The 13,389-nt window shown below is 42.0% G+C and overlaps 1 protein-coding gene across 1 annotated transcript in view; it reads left to right on the top strand.

Annotated features, from left to right (window-relative positions):
- Positions 1-13,389, top strand: part of WWTR1 (WW domain containing transcription regulator 1) — a 132,732-nt gene that overhangs the window by 106,800 nt on the left and 12,543 nt on the right. Inside the window, exon 4 of the mRNA XM_042954809.1 lies at positions 2,765-2,967. Within this exon, the coding sequence (XP_042810743.1) occupies positions 2,765-2,967 (203 nt within the window). The remainder of the gene's footprint in view (positions 1-2,764; positions 2,968-13,389) is intronic.

Raw genomic sequence — 13,389 nt, forward strand, 5'->3', positions numbered from 1 at the left:
GTACTGCCAACCAACAACCTAGCTTTTTTAACCTTCTTTCTCCTAGTCTGGGGATTTCTGATTGGAAATACTCAATTCACAGATTTCTCTTTTTTGTCTATAGCAGTTATGGCAGAAAAAAATAGGAGCATACTTTCTCAGAAGTTCAGAAATGACTGTCCCTGGAAATAATCACTGTTCTTCCATCTAAGCTTCCTTCTGGCCTGAAAGAAGTCTTATGGATTAAGCCTTTCCGGATATCTGGACTTTGTCTCACTTTAATCTGTATTTTAAGAGCACTTTCCCCCTGTGATACAGTGTGTGCACAATCCCTGACCCCTTACCCAGGCCTTCTAGTAGAGTTTGTAAAATGCTCTAACAGTTTCTAGAATTTCATTCGAGAAATGAAACACTCATTCCCATTATTTTGCATCCATTGTGGCTGTGCTTCTTTTCTCCAACTGAGAACATAAGAAATTGCCAGCTGGTTCCATTCATTCATCCCACAGTTTTACTGCGTTTCCCTGTGTGCCAGGAATGGTGCCAGAAGGTGAGATTTCTTTATGGTGAGCTCAGTTTAGAAAGGGAAGCCTGCACCTGATTAGGCAGAGTACTCCACAAGCATCCTTACCTCCCCTTTAGGAGCTCGTTAGCTCCTGTCCTCATCAGCAGACAGTTGTCCATCTTTCCGGACCTTCCTCGAACCCTTCCCGTGTGTAACGCAAACAGCTCTGGGCCCAGGGCCCTGTGTTGATGACCCTGCTGTTTCAGTGGGAACTTGCTTGCTATTGAAGGCAAACCGTGTTTAGCAGGCTGTCCTCAGTTTCAAGCAGCTGTTACTGTTCTTCACTGTAAGGTGTGGCAGAGGGTGGCCAAGGATGGTTGGAAGATCAGGTAGACAGGACATCAGGAGGCCTCCACGTTGACTGGTTCTACCTGCTGCTAACCAGAGTACAGCCCTTTACCTCTCCTAGGTTTCAATCTCTTCTACAAACTAAAGCGATGGACTAGATAATTTCTAAGAATCCTGACAAAGTCGAACACTAGCATTCCACAGTTCCACATATAAATTCACCTCATTTCTTCACACATTCCTTCCAACAGCCTGTTAATTCCTGTGAGGGCAGGAGCTATTTATCCAACGACAAGCCCAGTGCCTGGCACACAGGAAATGCTATAAAGATTTGAGTGGGTTATAAATAAATTTTTAAAAAAAGAATGTTTTTACCCTACCTCTACCCCCATCCGGAGGAAGTTTCTGCCGTGGAATTAATTGTTGCATGAGGAAACCAATTTGTCTCCAGAAAATCTGTGCTGGTATCTTTCAAGTGTGTGTGTGTGTGTGTGTGTGTGTGTGTGTGTGTGTGTGAGGGGTCTGCATATACATTTAATATATGGTTGATTAGGCTACTTTAAAATTCATTTAAGAAAAGTTAGTTATAAAACATGTTTCTATGTGATGTCCATATAGCAAACCAAAGACCTAAAATATTTAACCTTTAGACTTTAAACAAAATATGTCTAGGCACCTGGGTGGCTCAGCTGGTTAAGCATCCGACTCTTGATCTCAGATCAGGTCATGATCTCAACGGCTCATGAGTTTGAGCCCTGCATCAGGCTCTGCACTGACAACATGGAGCTTGCTTGGAATTCTCTCTCTCTCTCTCTCTCTCTCTCTCTCTCTCTCTCTGCCCCTCTCCTGCTCACTCACATTCTCTCTCTCAAAATAAATGAATAAACTTAAAGATACCAATAATTTTCTTTTTTAAAGGTAGTGATCCCAAATGTAGCAAAAATCAGGAGTTTTTCCTCAGAAATGAAGTATATAAAACTCTATGTTGTTTTGGTTTCTAATCTAAGAGCAAATAGAAACCAAAAGCATGGTTTTCTTTATTATAGGATATTGCCTAGGCAGAAGTTAAGCACATTTAACTGGTAAATTGTTTTAAGAAAAACTAGCACTTTTTAAAAATAATTTTTTTGTATGTGGGAATGCCAATTATAGAATTTATTGAAGGATTTTAAAATTATTTTTTTAATTTTTTTAATGTTTCTTTATTTTTGGGAGAGAGAGTGAGACACAGGGTAGGAGAGGGGGACACAGAATCCAAAGTGGGCTCCAGGCTCTGAGCTGTCTGGACAGAGCCTGATGCAGGGCTCGAACTCACAGATCATGAGATCATAATCTGAGCCAAAGTTGGACGCTCAACCAGCTGAGCCACCCAGGTGCCCCCGGGGGTACCCTTTACGAACAAAGCATCAGTGGTGTCCTGCTTCTGTGTAGGTCCCTAGTCTAGGCGCTTTGTTTTACGTCTTTGCTTGTGAATAACTCATCCATCCTAGATAATATTGTCCACCATTATGTATCTGTAATCTCATGTCCTTCCTAGCTCTGCTGTAAGCATGGAGGTTGTCTGAGAAAGTGCACACACACCCAGATGTCCTACTGAAAATTAAATCATATGTTGTGGTAACCTTTTGTGGAATTTACTTTTGACCACTATGTTCTTAAAGGCTTAAAATATGCTCTAGACACGGGGAAGGTGTGAAATAATTTTTAACAGGGCACAAATGCTGAGTTAATTGAGTCAGGAGTAGGGCCAGTATCTGAGCCTCCATGAATTGAATTAAGGTAGTAATTACTTAAACATTAATGATTAACAAGAAAGTACTTTGGAAGGAATCTCAGGAATCTATACTTCAAAGCACAGAGCATTCTGATGGGCTCTTTTTGATAAGTATTATAGGCCCTGTTCATTAATCTCCTGCACGTTCTCTCTTATAGTGATGAATCACCAGCACCAACAGCAAATGGCATCCACTACCCTGAGCCAGCAGAACCACCCTACTCAGAATCCACCAGCAGGGCTCATGAGCATGCCCAATGCATTGACCACTCAACAGCAGCAGCAGCAGAAGCTTCGGCTTCAGAGGATCCAGATGGAGAGAGAGAGGATTAGAATGCGCCAAGAGGAGCTCATGAGGCAGGTATGGCCTTCTGTGGTGCCTGCTGGAGGCTCCGTGATCTTTGGTGCCAAGGCTGGAGGGTAGGTGGCTGCTAGCCTTCAGGGTAAATCTTTCTCTAGAAGCATTAAAGGCCCAAACCCTACTCCAAACCGTATGAGTAGAACCCAGTTTTTCCTCCCAGCATCTACCTGCATTGTCTTTGTAGCCAAACATATGAGTACAAGGACTAGAGGTGTTAGCATGCTGCCTTTGAGTTCTACTGCTAATCGTTAGAAGGAAAGGAAGACTGTGTTCCAATTATCTATTGCTGTGTAACATATTATTCCAAAACACAGTGGCTTAACAATAGCCATGTTGTTATATCCACAATTTTGTAGGTCAGGAATCTGAGCAGATCTCAGCATGTAGAATTCTGCTGTACATAGTGTTGACAAAGGCCGCCTAGTGCTATTCAACTGGTGGGGGGGTTGGTCTGGAGGGTCGGTCCAAGATGGCTTTACTCAAGTGCATCGCATCATGATGAAGATAGCTGGAAGACTGGGCTTGGTTGGGACTAAAACCTGGAGCATCTAAATATGGCATCTCTAGCTAGCAAGGCAGTCTGACTAGTAGGACATATTGCATAGCAGCGTGGGTCTCCCAAAGAGAATGTTCCAAGAAACAAGAAGTAAAGCTGCCAACGTCTTACGGTCTGGTTCTGAAAACTGTCACCAAGTCACTTCTGCCATATGCTCTTGGTCAGAGAAATCACAGATTTGCCCTAGATTAAAGCAGATAGTAGAAGGGGATGTTCCATGGACAAAATGACAAAGAATTTGCAACCGTCTTTGGTTTACCATGGAGCATAAAAAAGAATTAGGGAAAATTGAGGGAGAATGAGAAGGAAAATGTTTGCATATGGGCTCTGATAGAGTGGGTATTGATCAGGCACCTTTGTGCCATACTCCATTCATTCATTCTTCATTCATTCAGTCAGTCACTCAGTCAGCGGATAGAATGTTGCTGTGTATTCTCTACGGGTCAGGGTCAATGCAGCATTTCAGAAAATGAATAAAAGACAATCTCTGAAGGAACCCACAGTTTTCTGCCTCCTTGGTTGCTTGGTCTGTGCAAGAACAGAATTATTTCTTCTGTGTTGCTAAACTAATGTAACCTATGTTTTTAGGTCTCATAAATCTTGCTGGCTACATTTTAGGGAAGAAAACTTCCGTTTATTGTTCTAATTCTTCAGACTTTCCTTTTTGACTCACATGAAGCAAGATACATGGGTGGCTTCCTTTCACTCATTTAAGGAAGTGAGTAGTTTTAAGTGTTCCAGAGAGCTTTCTTGCAAGTGTTGTGGGGATATCATGGTAAACACAACTTTTTCTTTTAGTTACATCTCAGACTTTAAAAAATATACATTGACATCTATAAATGAATAATGTATTTCTCATGAAATAAATTCGAAGATGAAAGTATGTATACTGTGTGAAGTTTTAAAAACATCGTGAATTAAAATAATTCTTTAGACACGGCCTTTGAAAATGAGGGCAATGAATATAAATTGTGCTTTGTTCTTCAGTAGAACTATCCTCTGAATTTGAGGAATACAACTTCATAATATAACTACAGTTGTGCCTCTTTCCCTGAGGATTTACGTCTGAATTTTCATGGTTATTTCAGGGTAACAGTTGTTTATACTGTTTTTAGATAGACAGTATCATGTTTCTTAGCAGGAAGTAATTGTATTATTTTTTTGTCTTAGGATAATAATTCCATTTGGGATATTTTTTCTGTTTTGTAATATAGACCAAATTAAACAGTATTATAGTAGCATTTATAAGCTTTCTCTTAGTTTTACATTTAAATAAGCTTTAGTGAGTTTTTTCTTCTTACACAAAGCTATCACCATTCTGCAAAGAACTGCTTGTTTCTCAGTTTCTGCCGCTTTCTGTGTTTCTCTTTCTCTTGCCCCACCTCTTTCTTTCCCACAGAAAGTATTTCTGCAAAGGGGTGGGGAAGAGTGCCCCAAATTGTTTCCTTTATTCCAACCATAGGTGCCTTTGAACCAGAATGTAGTATTGATGGTTCGTATTACAGAAATGCCAACCAAGTTCATTAAATACTGATCCCTTGAGGCTGTGGGACTAGGAGCATTTTGCTGCATCATATTGTGCAATTCTCCTGTACAGCACAGTGGGGAGAAACGTCCAGATTTGCTCATGGAGGCTCACATAGTTCACACTGTGTGTGTGTGTGTGTGTGTGTGTGTGTGTGTGTGTGTGTGTGTTGTAGTTAGGAGGAGGAAAGGAGATGGAATGGATGGTTCTGATGTCTTTTTATTTTTATTATGGAATACAGGAAAAAAGGCCTAAAGAAACTTTTTAATTGTGGAAGGTCTCCCCACTCCCATCCAGAGGCAGCCTGCTACTCAGTGTCAAAGATACTATTTAAGGCCATACAATAAAGTGCTGGAGTGTTCTCTGATAGTTTTCTGGGGCACTTGCCAAGATGCCTGATTGTTCAGGTGTGGATTATGTCTATCATCTTGGTGGGTTTTCTTTACTCCTTCTCCTCCTCTTCCTTCTTCTTTTTTTTTTTTTTTTTTTTTTTTTTTTGGTGATTTTTCTGCCTCACTATTTGCACTTAGGCCAGGGCAAGGACAGGGAAATGGACTGTCAATAGAGGTGATACTTGGCTCACCTGTTTAGCTGCCTTTTAGAATTTGGTAGAAAACAGGAATAAGGATAGAGGAAATGGTGGTCCTGATGAGGGCTGAAGATTATCTGTAGACTTCCAGTTGTTCATCCTGTCCCGCTGCCGTGCCCTTGGTAGTCAACAACTGTCTGAATAGTCTTTGCTCCCTGGGCAGTTTGTAATGAGCGTGGCTCTCCTCTTGCTCCCCCAAGGGCACTAGCTGTACAGGCTGACTTCTTGGGGGCCTTGCGTTGCAGGCAGCCTTGACCTACCTGCATTCATCACGAGAGAATTTCCAAGAGAGAGGCCCCTTTCCTCTTTCTTCTTTCCTTTTTCTTTCTTTCTTTTACATTTTTTTTTAACATTTATTTAATTTTGAGCGACGAAGTGTGAGCGTGCATGAGTAGGGGAGGGGCAGGCACAGAGACGGAGACACAGAATCTGAAGCAGGCTCCAGGCTCTGAGCTGTCAGCACAGAGCCTAACGTGGGACTTGAACCCATGAACTGTGAGTTCATGACTTGAGCCGAAGTCGTATGTTCAACCAACGGAACCACCCCAGTGCCCCAGGAATCTTCTAAAGTAGGAGAGTTTTATTAAAAATGGCCCCTACAATTTGCCTTGGCTGCTATAGCAACAGTTGAACTTCTTGTATCCATAACTGATGAGTTATCATGGAATGTTGGCAGGTGCTCCAAGCTAAGGGGTGCCCCAAACAAGCACAGAGAAATCCCAGCCAGGTCTGTGGCACACAGTCATAGTAGGAAAGTGCATGTTACCCTGCTTTCAACAGGCATCTATCACACACATTGTGGAGAGTGAATTTTTGTGAAAGACATTCTCTCTTGTCCATGATCGTGAGAGTTTTATTTTGCGAAGTTTCCCAAACACGAAGAGGCAGCTTCAAGTTGATGAGCAAAATGGCAACTCTAGAAAAGAAAGCAATCTCAGTTGAAGGTGTGCTTCCCAGTATCTTCCTATTGTTAAAAAATAAATTTGAATTCAGTTTGTGACATTTTTTTTCTTTTTAATGAGAAAAATATAATGTTTTTAATTTATTAAAGATATAATTGACTAGGGTTTTTTTTCTGATTGAGATGAAAGAAAGCATGCGTGTCCAAAAAAGAACATACACTGTATGACTCCATTTATATGACATTCTGGACAAAGGCAAAACTATAGGAACAGAGAATGGAGGTGGTTGCCAGGGTTGGGGGTTGGGGGGCTGCCTGCAAAGGGGCAACACCAGGGAATTTTGGAGCTGGTGGCACAGTTCTGTAGCTTGATTGCGGTAGCTATTTCACAACCCCATGGATTTGTCAAAACTCAGAAATGTACACCGCAGGGCCCCTGGGTGGATCAGTTGTTAAGCATCTGACTGCAGCTCAGGTCATGATCTCACAGTTCGTGAGTTTGAGTCCCACATCCGGTGATCTCGAGCCCAGCTTTGGGTGAGTTTGTGCCCTGCTTCAGGTGAGCACGAGCCCCGCTTCGGGTAAAACACGAACCCCACTTCTGGTGAGCCCTGCTTCTCTCTCTCTCTCTCTCTCTGTCCCTTGCTTACTTGCACCCTCCTCTCTCTCTCTCAAAAATAAATAAATAAATAAAATAAATAAAAAATTAAAAAAGAAGTGCCTACCACAGAGTGAATTTTACTATATATAAATTAAAATAATAATAAAGTAAAATCATCATACAAGAAAGACAAAACACATTCATTGTAAAACAATGTTTAAAATACTCAACAACAAGAACATAAGAATCACTCATACTCTTACTTTGAGAGGGTGGCTGTGAAGATGCTGGTGATTTCTCTCCAGTCTTTGTATGTATCTGTGTGTATGCTGTGTTTTTTTAAAACAAAATTGGTAGCATGTCATACTCCCATTTTGTTATCTCTTCTTCTTAATATATCGGGAAGTCATTTATTTATTGTGTATCAGCCATGGAAGTTGTGCCGTGACTTTGGTTGTATGTATTGTAAGCTGCCTGGGATCCTTTCCACAACGGGGCTGGACATAATTTTCAAAATACCGTGAACCACACATGCCCACAATAACTGTAGAATATTCTGTTACAGCTTAAAAATCACAGTAGTTGCTCAGTATCCTAAAGGGCATGTTTGCAACTTTACCCAATGAAATGGAAAATTTTGGTAACTGGTAAGAAATTGAGAAACAGGCCTCTCAGTCACTATTTACTCATCGAGAAGAACAATCCCTTGACATGAAAACAGAGTCATGACTTTATCTAAGCAGAGTATTTCTTTTCATGTGTATTATTCTTTTAAATATGAAGCTGGGGGGGCCTTCTGCCTTGAAGATTTTAACCTCAAGGGCTTCCTGTCAGCCCCCTGGAAGATTCTTAAGTGGAGAAGCCTTCGCTCCCCCTTGTCCCTTCTCAGGGCCTGCCTTGTTGAGAAACCATTATTATTCCTAGACGAATTCAGCTGTGCTTTTACCCTTGTCTCTCTCATAATTGGAGCTCCGTGGACGGGAGAATGTAGCTTGTCAAACAAAACTGCTGACTAAGCCTGGCCTCTGGTTGCCAGGGCAACGGGGATGGGGACAGAGGGTTTGGGCGGGAGGCCTCTTTTGGAATTCTTCTGGCAGGTCTCACAGATTTCTGTTAGGCCTGACAGCCACTACGGGGTCTGGCTGGCCAGCTGGCCGGCCTCGAGCAGCCATTCCTGACTGTGGGCCCAGGAGGGACACACCCGGCCCTGAGCAGCGTTGCTCTGAGAGAAGGATCTGAAGTCTGGTTTTTGTCATGTGAAGAATAGCTATTTAGAGAGGTTAAAAAGTGTTATATGATGACAGGTCGTGAAGCATAAATGGTGGCTGTTTCATAAAGAGTCTTTCCTTCAGAAGGTATAATTTAACTTTTCGAAAAGCATTTCATAGAATTAGGTTTCAGGGTCGACTGTTGTCCAACCAATATGTAAATCTACCTATGATAGCTGAGCTACTTAAGTTCATTCATTCATTTGTTCAACAAACGCTCCAGGTACTATGCACGGCAGTGAGCACACAGACGTGGTCCCTCCTTTCTAGAGAGCTTCAGTTCTAACTTCTGTCAGTGTTTTCGTTTGTCTACAAGTCCCAGCAAACACTCCGTTTTCTAAAATGTCTCGGTGCTCCTATGTTGTTGAGAAATAATATCAATTCTTTTTACAAGGACCCTTTTTAAAAAACGGTATAAACTGAACACATGTTTAAAATAGAGGGTCACCAAGCTTGCACAAAGGAAAAACCCAGCTTCATACTTCTGATCTTAATAAGATCACCAGGGTATGAAGAAATAGACCATTTCAAAATCCATTCAGCAGTTGTTGTTTGATTGTTTTTTTTCTTAGTGAAGAGAGAATATCCAAATTGTAATGCTTTCCTTAATATGATTCTAAGGAGCAACACAGATTATAGAATAACACAAGATAGTTGTATACATACTGAATGGAAAGATCAGCAAACAGGCCATGGTAATCATTATGGACTCAACAAATGTTTTCCCCAAAGTGTGAGAGTTTCGACTGTTCTTTCATAGCGGCAGTCTGGCAGCTGAGAATGTATGATGAGGTATTTGAAAAAGGGAGGCTCCAGGAAATGTGACAATGAATTTCTAGAATCTCTTGGCATAGAGTTAAAAAGAAATTTACATTGGGAAAATTTTTTTTTCCTCTAAAGAAGGTAAATAATTCAGCATTCTCCCTCAAGTCCCTTAGGGTTTTGGCAGAGACAGCAACTCTTCTGTACCAGAGTAACTATTTTAATGTTAGGATTTCAAAATATTGTTTTTATTTTATTTTATTTTTTCATTTGTTTCTACTCACCCCACCCTTTATAATTAAAACAAGCCAATCTTCCAGTTTTGTAGAATCCCTGGCCACACACGCTAGAATCAAACAGAGCGCCCTCAGAAGGGGTTATTGTCATTTGTTTCTCTTTGAAGTACATTCCAGTGAGGGCAGGAGCTGGCTGGCTGCAGGCATGCCCTCATCCAAGGATGGACAGGGCTGCAGGATGCTTTCAACTGCTGTTTACTTTCTCACCTCCTCTGTTGATTTATTCCACAGGCAAGCTGTAGGCCAGTGGGGAGCTGGAAGGGAAGGAGCTTTGAGGTTTGCTTCCCGGGACATCTTCAACTTACAAATCAGCATTTGTCTTTCACATCCCTCACTCTGTTTTACACCCACCCCCTTCCCCAGCTGCTAGGAAAGGAGTTTGTTGTTGTTGTTGTTGTTGTTGTGTGTGTGTGTGCGTTTTTTTTTTTTTAACCCACGTATAATTATTTGTTTCAGGGACCTGGATGAACAACCACAAACTCTGAAAGAGATTCTCAGGACTTTATTTTGTAACAGTCTTTCCACCCCCAGCTTGGATAGAGAAAAATAAAGTTGTGGTAGAGAAGGGTAGGGGTGGGGTTACTAAGGGCAGCTTTCCAGATCTTTCTGAAACTGGCCTTTAAAATCTGAACTTACAACTTGATGTGTTGTGAATTCCCAGGACACTAGCTCCACCCATATACGTTGAAAAGGAGCATAAAATATGTCCAGTTCAATCTTTTTCCCAGTTCAGGGAGGGAAACTGTGTTCAGGACAGTTAAACAAGCTGTTTCATCCAGTCCTCCTCTAAACTGCCTAAAGGAAGGGGGTTGGTATTTCCATTTTTTAGCTGGGGAAATAGGCTCAGAGAAATGAAATAACTTGCCTACGTCCCATAGCCAGTAGGTGAAAGAGCTAAAACGTTGAGGTCTCCTGACCTCAACCTTTGGTTTTTCTTTCTCTGCCACACACTGTCAGTGTGGTGGCTACAAAAACAGACTCTGGAGATACATCTTGGGAAGGTCGCTTAACTTCTCCAAGCCTCGGTTTTCTCATCTGTAAAATGGAGACAGTTGGGTTGTCATGAGGATGAAATGCTAAAGTGCCCAGAACAGAGCGCCACACATAGTAAGTGATATGCAAGAGTTAGCCAACATCTCTGCCTCCTCAAACCTGTAACACTATCAGTAACTTATTCTGTTGACTGCCTCAGTGGGCCAGGTTCTTTATAAATGTGCTTTTAAATCTGTTTAACAGCCCTGCAAGATGACTCTTTTATAAGCAGTCTTTTTTTTCCCCCAGATGAATAAACTATCAAGAAAGATTAAGAATTTAGCCCAAGATGTTATAGGTAGGGAGTAGCCAAGCTGGGATTTGAACTGCAGTCTTTCCAATTCCAAGGACACTTTCTCTCTTGTGCCAAGCTCTGGACATGTCTGATAGCATTTAACCCTCATCAACTGCTTGAGAATTCCAGTGGCTAGTAGCCCAGAGAATTGAGAAGAGCCAATCCCACCACTCAACAAGACTATTAACTGGAAAGCCCTTCATCAGATCTGCGTCAAATCTGTGGTGGAAGGAATCTTCCTTCTTCCACGTGACAGTCCATGATAGTTTGAGAGCCTTGCTTCTTCGTAAGTCATGAGACCCAGACCCCTTCCAGCCTGAGTTTTCTCCTCCGGTCACTCTTTGCAAAGTGTAGAACAGAGACCTGGATGTAGCCTTGCATGTGGAGGTTGACTGGAGGTAGGAAGGTCTTTTGGAATATCTAGAGAAGCAGTGCTGATCTGCTACTTGAAATGGAAAGGAGGTTTGGAGTATGGCGATATCAGGGAGACAGAACCCACAAGGCTTGGCCCTTGTCCACCTCTTTCTCCCTCTCTAGAATCCTTTGTGAGGTAGGGCACTGGCCTGTGCTCACTGTTGTATCCCTGCTGCCAAGAACAGTACCTGGGCACCTGGTAGCTTCTGTCGTATTTTTTTTAAAAAAATAAATAAATACAGGTACAAATGAATGAATTTCTATGGGGGCTGAGGGAGTTGGTGGACTTGGATTTTGAGCTGGGATAGGTGGTGATAGCTTTGGGTGAAGGCTTAAAGTCAGCCAGGAAGTGCTGCTTTGGGGCCAGATGAGGAGTGCATTGTGAGACGTGGGGTTTCAGATCCCAGCTGAATACGTGTATTCAGGAGTCCAGGGCCAGGAGAGGGGAAGCTGGTGGCTTGCTGTGCTTCTGGTGGTCAGGGAAGGCATTCTGGAAAAGATGGAACAACAGAACCTCAAAGGGTGGGGGAGATAGAACTAAGTGAAGAGGGACCCGAAGTACGAGGAGTCTAGGAAACGGAAGACTTGTCCGAGAGGACAGGGTGGGGGTACCCTGGGAAGGCATCTGTGCATATACCCACTGGACTGGAGTGGAAATGGGAGGTGAGAGTGAGACCAAGAAGCTCAGATGTGCCTCCAGCCTAGCCTTTGTTCTCCTGCCTGGACTAGGGGGACCTGGGGCCCCAGCTCAGGCTAAAGCAGCTGCCACACCCACTCTCTGAGTTGGTGGCCTGAGTCTAGGCCTAGACCAACCTTGGCTGACTGAGCCTCTGTTTCCACATCCGTTTGCTTACTCCACTGCCACCACTTCTGTCTGTGGTTTAGCTATTTTACCTTCGTCAGTCTTGACTGCTGCTTCTTGGTCAAACCAAAGTCAGGCATGTAGGACAGCAGATGTCATGTGGCAGCCAAAATCATACTGAGTCTGGGATTTAATTTTATACCTAATTTTTTTTTTTAAATAAATCCTCCCTTGTTTGGATGTGGACCTCTTAGTGATGTTAGTCCTTTTATTTCCAAACTTTGGGGTTTGTACTGCTCTTTTTTCCTCCTTTAATTCATGAACAGAAATAGGAAAATATTTTCATTCAAAAAAAAAGGTAGACTTTTAAAAATTCTAAATATGGAACTTACATAATTAAGTGAAGTGAAACTTCTCGCTATTCTCCGTGTATATTAAAAACTATGTTATATAAAGAAGTTTACAGACCTCTCCTTATTTAAAAAAGGGAGGGAGGGAGGAAGGAAGGAAGGAAGGAAGGAAGGAAGGAAGGAAGGAAGAAAGGAAGGAAGGGAAGGAAGGAAAGGAAGGAAGGGAGGGAGGGAGGGAGGAAGGAAGGAAGGAAGGAAGGAAGGAAGGAAGGAAGGAAAGAAAATTGTTTTTTTAGCTTTGCTGACTCATCATGATGAATTTCACACTCGGGTTTAATCCTTCCAAGGTGAAAGTTGACCAGGAAGAAATGTCAAACCACTCAGTGTGGATCAGTTCCACACAATACTGTGGTTTCTGAGATTGTTTTTATTTTTGCTTTTGTTTTCTGGGATTGGATACAGAACATGAGGTAATAATATTACTTAGTTAACATTTATTAAATGATCTTGTGTGGGTAGAAGCTGTCATTATCCTCTCTTTCCAAATGAGGAACAGAGAGGTTAAGTGGCTGGGAGACGGCAGAGCCAAGGTTCACATCCAAGCACCTGGCCTCAGAATTCCTGCTTCTGACCACTCTGCCCTCCAGCTTATCTTCTGTCTTAGGAGCAGGAAAGAGAGCAGTGGGATCATCACACAAGGATGGAGTTTGTGCCTGGCTAGTTGAGAGATGTATACATTGGGCGTTATTTCACTCATATTTGTGATAGAAGATGAGAATTGAATGTTCTTAGTGTGTTTTTTCTTTTATTACTAATCACAATTTAAAATATTCCCATTTGAAGTCTAGTAATATTTTTCATTTATTCATTGAACTTATTGAGTACCTTATTGAACTTATTGAGTATTCATTAAATACTTATTGAGTACCTACTATAGGCCTAGACTGTTCCAGGCAGTGAGGATATAGTTGTGAAAATGACAAATTAGATACCTTCTCTCATGGAGTTTTCTAACATTCTAATGGGAAAGA

The sequence above is a fragment of the Panthera leo genome, chromosome C2 (assembly GCF_018350215.1).
Source record: "Panthera leo isolate Ple1 chromosome C2, P.leo_Ple1_pat1.1, whole genome shotgun sequence".
NCBI classification, from domain to species: Eukaryota; Metazoa; Chordata; class Mammalia; order Carnivora; family Felidae; genus Panthera; species Panthera leo.